Below are 7,847 nucleotides of genomic sequence, written 5' to 3'. Positions count from 1 at the left end.
CTAGTTATTAAAGTATTTCTAAGGACTTTAAGATGTTTCTATATCACAGCTGCCAAGTTATAACTTCACAGAATTTAAAGTAGTTCTTTAGTGCTGAAAGAACTACATGCACTGAAGATGTGCTTGCACTAGGGAAGACCTAAAAGTGGTAAGCACCAGAAAAAAATATTTATTCCCTGATCAACCACAAAATCTAAGAGGCCAGTGGCCAGGAAGAAGCCCATGGCTGAAACCATCCTAATGGGATTGTGTTGCTTAGGAAATGAATGAGAAGTTGGTAAGCATTTGATCTCTTGCCCAAGGCTATATTATTCAAGTTTTCTTGCCCCAAATTAGCCCATTTCTGCCTCTGAAAGGATAGAAGCCGCCCCACAAATCCAGCGAAGATTTTTCCACTCAATCTCATCCTACACCCGGAGGGGAAGAGGAGCAAATCCATTCCTTAGTTGGCTAGGTAGACCCCTAGGATGTAGATGGCTCTAACTTCTAGTAAAGGGGAGGGGGAGGCGGGGACCAAAAACTAAAAAAGGAGGGGAGAGGGAAGGAGATGGGAGGCGGAGACCAAATCGAGCAAGAATTGCGCGCCAAGCCCCGCCCCTGTTTCCTAGGTAACTGGGTAAACAGTCCTCCATCTCCTTTTCCAGTGTAAACTCCGTTAGGTGTTAACTGGCAGGCCGAAAGCGGTGGGCAGGCAGTCTGAGTGGGGATGTGCTCTTTCTTGAAAGTGGGGTCCCCTAAGGGAGTGGAGACCCCCAGGGAATTGAGAACTTCCCTCGAGCCAGGTGCAGCTTTCCCTTCAGAGATGAGCGCCTTTGGTGGAATGAAGGTGTCTGGGGGGAAATCTCTGAGCTCGAAGGTCGGACTCATTCACCAAGGCAAGGATGACTTAGGAGACAGGAGGGTTCTCGTGGGAACACAGTCTCCCACGGAGTTGGGGCTTGGAGTAGGATTAGGAAAAGAAGATTCCCGATGGAGCGAGAGCGCCATGGTTAATAATAAGTATGAGAAGAGAATGGGGCCACAAGGAACAAAATCTCCACTGAGCAAGGGCCTTGAAATGGGATTAGAAAAACAGAATATTTCTGGATTGGGGTTGAAAGTCCCCACGAAATGGGGTGATTTAGGAGTGAACAAGATCTCAGTCTCTCCAGAAACAAAACCTTCTCTGGCAATGTCGCCAGGAAGAATGGGTTTAGAAAATGAGTGTCTTCTGGCAGGGTGTCCCCATGGAAGGATAATACAGCCTCCCTTGGGCATGGAGTGTAGAAGTCCACAGGTTCTAGAGAGCAGGAGAGGGCCTGTGGTTAGTGCCCCTGAAGGGATAGAGGCTTCAGTGGGAAAGCAGCCTGCTTTGGGTGTGGAACCTAGACAGGAACTGGAGAAAGACTCCACCTGTGTTGTGATGAAGCCCAGTGCAGAGATGACGCATCCAGTGGAGGTGGACACTGGGTTACCCCAACCAGAGGAGCCAGAGCCCCAAATGGGCTTAGTGATAGAACCCCTTGTATGCCAGTTTGCCCGGCAACCGGAAGAGAAAAAGGAGGAGGCTGAAAACATTGAACTAGAAGTGGAGCCTCCACATTGCATCAGACCCATATACTCTGGAAAATTTTTTGATCGAACGCCTCACTGGCCAAGTGTAAGTTTTTTTCCAGTTTTTTCTTTGGGAACTATGTATAGTCATGTATTTATTGTGATGATAAAGTGATTTTAGACTTGTTTGGACTTGCAGAGTGAAATTGCAAAGATTCCATTGGGTTCTGATATCCTCCCTTGCCCCACTGGACTCATTCCACATATTACTTTGATCTCCTCTGATTTTCGGACTCCCTTTCTAAATGTCTACTTTGTTTTCTGTGCACACCAGTGGTTCTTCCTAATTTCTTCCTCCTTTCTCTTTTGACCATCATTTCCTTCCTCAATCGTCATTTTCTCAACCCTCTCACCAAGATTCATGTTGTGTTGTAACATTCCTGTAATGAATGGAAAAGAACATTTCTTTTTCTATTCGTTATTTATTCTGAGAGTTAGTAATTCCTTCAGCAAAGATTTGTGGTGGGCATTGTACTAGGTTTGTTGTTCGGTGCCGTTGAGTTGGTTCCAACTCATGGCAACACTATGTAAAACAGAATGAAACACTGCCCGGTCCTGCACCATCCTCAAAATTGTTATGCTTGAGCCCATTGTTGCAGCCACTTGTCAATCCATCTCATTGAGGGTCTTCCTCTTTTCTGCTGACCTTCTACTTTACCAAGCATGATGTCCTTCTAAAGGGACTGGTCTCTTCTGATAATATGTCCAAAGTATAGGAGATGAAGTCTTGCCATCCATGCTTCTAAAGAGCATTCTTATTGTACTTCTTCCAAGACAGATTTGTTCATTCTTCTGGCAGTCCATGGTATGTTCAATATTCTTTGTTACCACCATAATTCCAAGGCATCAATTCTTCTTCAGTCTTCTTTTATTCATTGTCCAGCCTTTGCGTGCATATCAGGCAATGGAAAATACCATGGCTTGCGTCAGGCACAACTTAGTCCTCAAAGTCACATCTTTGCTTTTTAACACTTGAAAGAGGTCTTTTGCAGCAGATTTGCCCGATGCAGTGTGTCTTTTGATTTCTTGACTGCTGCTTCCGTGGGAGTTGATTGTGGATCCAAGTAATACAAAATTCTTGACAACTTCAGTATGTTCTCCATTTATCATGAAGTTACTTATTGGTCCAGTTGTGAGGATTTCTATTTTCTTTATGTTGAGGTGCAGTCCATACTGAAGGCTGTAGTCTTTGATCTTCATCAGTAAGTGCTTTAAGTCCTCTTCAATTCCAGCAATCACGGTTGTGTCATCTGCATATTGCAAGCTGTTAATGAGTCTTCCACGAATCCTGATGCCCCATTCTTCTTCATGTAATCCAGCTTCTCGGATTATTTGCTCAGCATACAGATTGAATAAGTATGGTGAAAGGATACAACCCTGATGCACACCTTTCCTGACTTTAAACCACGCAGTATCCCCTTGCTCTGTTTGAACAACTGCCTCTTGGTCTATGTACAGATTCCACAAGAGCACAATTAAGTGTTCTGGAATTCCCATTCTTTGTAATGTTATCCATAATTTGTTATGATCCACACAGTCGAATGCCTTTGCATAGTCGATAAAACATAGCTAAACATCTTTCTGGTATTCTTTGCTTTCAGCCAAGATCTATCTCACATCAGCAATGGTGCTAGGTATAGGGCAATATAAAAGGAATAGCACGTGATCCCTACCCTCTAGGTTTAGGTGTTCACTACAGTGATGGAGACAGACAACTAAATAGGTATTATATAGATGCCTAAATGAATACAAAACCAGTGTGATTCTTTCTTAATACAAGTGCACACTTAGCACAGAGCTCAGTGGAAAGACTGAACAACACTGCTTGAAATAGATGGGCAAGGCTTTACAGAGGAAGTAATATTTGAGCTAATGTTAAAAGGTGTCACTGTTTGTCAGATGGAAAAACAAGATTAGAATATTGTGGGCAAAGAAAGGCATAGAGCATGACCAAAGCTTCTTGTACTTGGGAGACATAAGCATGCTGTATAACTAGCATGGTGTTGAGAGATAAAGATGGAGAGGAAATAAGTGGAAGAAATCTAAAGGTCCCAAATGCAGGGGTAAAGCATATGAATACAGAGTCAGTGATGGACCTTAATGACAGAAGAAATAAATCAAATTTGCCTTTTAGATAAATAGTTCTGATATCAGTAGTAATGATGGACTGGAAGGGTGTTGAGTGGCAGGTAGAATGCTAGAAGGCTATTCCAAAGTGATAATGGCCTGACATTAATGTAGAATTAGAAAGAATGGAGAGGAGAGTGTGGTTTTGAGAGCTTTGTAGGAGATGAAATTGACAAGAATTGCCATCCAGTAGTGGATCCATGTGGTGAGATAAAGGGACGTTGATGAGTTACTTAGAAATTTCTATTGATCTGTTTGGGTTTGGAGACAAATGAATATCCAGTGTTGATCATGCTGAGTTTGAGATATCTCCAGGACATCAGGTGAAGAAGCCAGAGAGATAGGTGGTAATGTGAGACTGAAGCTCAAGAGGGAGGTGAGGACTGGAGGTAAAGTTTTGAGAGTCCACCTTTAATTGGGAGTTGGAACCATTGGTGAGAATGGGAGAAGAAAGTCTAGGCAAGGACCTTGGGAAACATTGACATTTATGAGGTGGTCAGAGAAAGAGATGTCAATAAAGTGAGTTCTTGAGAGCAAGGACCATATCTTACTTACTGTGTACATTCAGTGGCATATCACAATGCCTGCCATATAGCAAGTATTCAGTAAATATATGTTTGATAAGTGGAAGGAAATATGGACGATTAAATGGGAGAAAGAACAATCAGAGGAGAAGGAGGCGAATCTGGGAGGGTGGTATTAAGGAACTTAAAGGAAGCATCCTTAAGACTTTCTGGAAACAAAATATTCTATACACTGAGATTCAAGAGTGAAACTCAAATGAAGCAGTCCTAGGGGTCCTGCAGAATTTTGTGTGGGTCTGCAGACTTTTGTTCCCCTTGGGTCTCAGGGTGTTCTTTTATCTTTGACACATTTTACTTTCTGGTTCCCTTGTTGGATTTCCCCAGCCACTGTGATCACTGGTTTCTCACTTGACTATGCTTGGTTCCTGTTTCTGTATTGGTTCTGTGGTCTATGGATTCTGACCTGCTTTCACACTCTTGCAGACACCAGCTTCTGGTTTCCATCATAGGCAATTCTAAAAAACTCTACTTCCTCCTACCTCCCACACCTTCCTTTCTAAATGTGATAGGACGGGGAAGGCAGTTTCCAGGAGAATGGCCAGCCATGTTAAAACATCTCTGATAAGGCTAATAGGATGAAGATTGATTAGCTTTGGACATTAAGGAAATTAGCAACATTGTTTAAATGACATGGTAGAGGAAGAATTCACCTTATAATATGCTGAAGTGTAAATGGGAAATTATAGTTGGAGAAAGCTATTGTGAATTTTTTTTTTTCTGTAAGAAGAATGACAATGAAAAGAAGAGAGAGAAGATTCCATATAGGAATCCTTTTATTTATTTAGTGCATCAGTAAAGGAGTTTGCGATAACACAAAGGAAATAATGGATGGCTAGATCCTGGATAAGAAAAAGGGAATGGAATTAGGATAATAGGCAAGAGAGGGATTAGCCTTGAATAGAAACAAAGCTTCCTCTTAAAATAATTTTTAATATTAAAATACAGTGGAACCTGTGAAAGCTGCAACTCGATGGGATTGCCTTGTTTTTCTGGGTCTCTCAAGTTTTCTGCCTTTGACAGGGTGCAGTCTTACCACTTTTCTATCACTCGTTTTAGTGGAAAATATTTGAGTTTTCCTTCTCTGACAGGTTTCTGCCTTATAGAGGTTCTGGCTTTCATAGGATTTACTGTAGAAAGTTTAGAAAATAGGGATTAAAACACCCAGAATCTCATCACCCTAACACAATGACTATTAGCACCTTTCTGTATTCACAATAACCAAAAACCCCAAACCACACCCACTGCCAATGGAGCCGATTCCAACACTTACTGGCAGTTCACTATAGCAACATCGCTATTCTGGAGATTTGCAGGTTATTAAGTCATTTACTCTTCTAGCTACCCAATAAGGCAGATCGTATTACTAAATCCCACTTTACAGATGAGGAAACTGAGACAAGTTAGGTAATTTGGCCAATGTCATACAGCTAGAAAATGGTAGTACCAGGATTTGAAGTCATGCCTTCTGACTTCAGAGTCTGAGTTCTTGACTATACTACACTTCCTGTGACACTTTTCTCCAAATGCATTTGTACACAGTTATAGTAAACAGGAGAATTGTTTGTCTGGATTTATCACTTACTTAGTAAGCATTGCAGTGTTATAATAAAGACTTAATCATTTAATGACAAAAAATAATATTCCTTTAAGCAAATATATGATTGATTGTTTACTTAACCCATTTATTCTGTTTTGGGCATTTAGATTTTTTCCTGGTTTTTCTATAAAAATAATGTGTCCTTAACATCTTTATTCATGTGGCTTCTAATATGTTTTAGAATATTTCATTAGGATAGTTTCGGTAGAAGCCAAAAATATGAGTCATTTTCTGGTACGTGTTGCCAAATCCTTTCCTAAAAGATTCTACCAATAAATTTTTAAATTGATGATGATTTGTTAGACATTGTTTTAATTTGAATCTCTTTGATTTATAATGAGGTTAGAAATTGCTCCATATGTTTTCTTTTCTTTTTTAAGTGGAGAGGTGATTTTTTAAAAATTGATAGACTGTTTTTAGAGCAGTTCTAGGTATACAGAAAATTTAGTTTTTATCATGAATGAGTGTTGGAGTTTGTTAAGTGCTTTTTTTGCATCTATTAATATGATCATATAATATTTTCTTCTTTAATCTGTTGATGTGATGGATTACAATAATTGATTTTTTAACATCGAACCAGCCTTGTATACCTGGAGTAAATCCCACTTGGTTGTGGTGCATAATTTTTTTTTTTATACGTTGTTGGATTTGATTTGCTAGTATTTTGTTGAGACATTTTGCATCTATGTTCATGAGAGAGATTTCCCTTCTTGTAATGTCTTTATCAGGTTTTGTCCATATGTTTTCTTAATTGCTTTTGTTATCCTTATATCTGGTCACTTTGCTGAACTCTTTGTCTTAGTTACTTATCATTATTTCTTTTCTATTTTCTAGGTAGCAACTATATTGGCACTTTTGTCTCTCCTTAGTATGTATGCCTCTCATTTCTATTTTCTATCTCATTGCATTAGCTATGATGATTAATACAATATTGAAAATACGGTCTCATGTCTGATTTTAATGGAAAAGACTCTAATGTTTCACCATCAAGTATGATTTTTGCTGAAGATTTCTGATTTATCAAGTTAAGGGCCTCTCCATCCATTACCCATTTGCAAAAAATATTTTTAATAAAATCAGAATAGATCTTGCTTTTCTTGCATTTATTGAGATATCTTTGTTGTTGTTAGGTGCTGTTGAGTTGGTTCTGACTCATAGTGACCCTATGTATAACAGAATGGAACAGTGCCTGGTCCTGCGCTGTTCTCACAATTGTTGCTATGTTTGAACCCATTGTTGTAGCCACTGTGTCAGTCCATCTCGTTAAAGATCTTCTTCTTTTTCCTCTACTTTACCAAGCATGATGTCCTTCTCCAGGGATTAGTCCCTCCTGATAACATGTCCAAAGTAAGCGAGATGCAGCACTTTAAAGAGGTCTTTTGCAGCTGATTTGCCCAATGCAATGTGTCTTTTGATTTCTTGACTGCTGCTTCCATGGGTATTGATTGTGAATCCAAGTAAAATGAAATCCTTGACCACCTCAATCATTTTTCCATTTGTCATGATGTTGCTTATTGGTCCAGTTGTGAGGATTTTTGTTTTCTTCATGTTGAGGTGTAATCCATACTGAAGGCTGTGGTCTTTGATCTTTTCAGTAAACGCTGCAAGTCCTCTTCACTTTCAGCAAGCAAGGTTGTGTCAGCTGCATAAAGCAGGTTGCTATTGAGTCTTCCTCCAATTCCAATGCACTGTTCTTCTTCATAGAGTCCAGCTTCTCAGATTATTTGCTCAGCGTACAGATTGAATAAGTATGGTGAAAGGATACAACCCTGACACATACCTTTCCTGACTTTAAACCACTTAGTATCCTCTTGTTCTGATCAAACAACTGTCTGTTGATCTATGTATAGGTTCCTCATGAGCAAAATTAAATGTTCTGGAATTCTCATTCTTCGCAGTGTTATCCATAATTTGTTATGATCTACACAGTGGAATGCCTTTGCATA

General features: G+C 39.8%; 1 protein-coding gene across 1 annotated transcript in view; it reads left to right on the top strand.

Moving 5' to 3' along the window:
• The first annotated feature begins 706 nt into the window (after positions 1-706).
• Positions 707-7,847, top strand: part of EFHB (EF-hand domain family member B) — a 59,198-nt gene continuing 52,057 nt past the window's right edge. The window contains exon 1 of the mRNA XM_004385292.1: positions 707-1,639. Within this exon, the coding sequence (XP_004385349.1) occupies positions 707-1,639 (933 nt within the window). The remainder of the gene's footprint in view (positions 1,640-7,847) is intronic.

This window comes from Trichechus manatus, unplaced genomic scaffold, assembly GCF_000243295.1.
Source record: "Trichechus manatus latirostris isolate Lorelei unplaced genomic scaffold, TriManLat1.0 scaffold00136, whole genome shotgun sequence".
Taxonomy (NCBI): Eukaryota; Metazoa; Chordata; class Mammalia; order Sirenia; family Trichechidae; genus Trichechus; species Trichechus manatus.
This window is presented reverse-complemented; position numbering and strand designations above follow the sequence as displayed.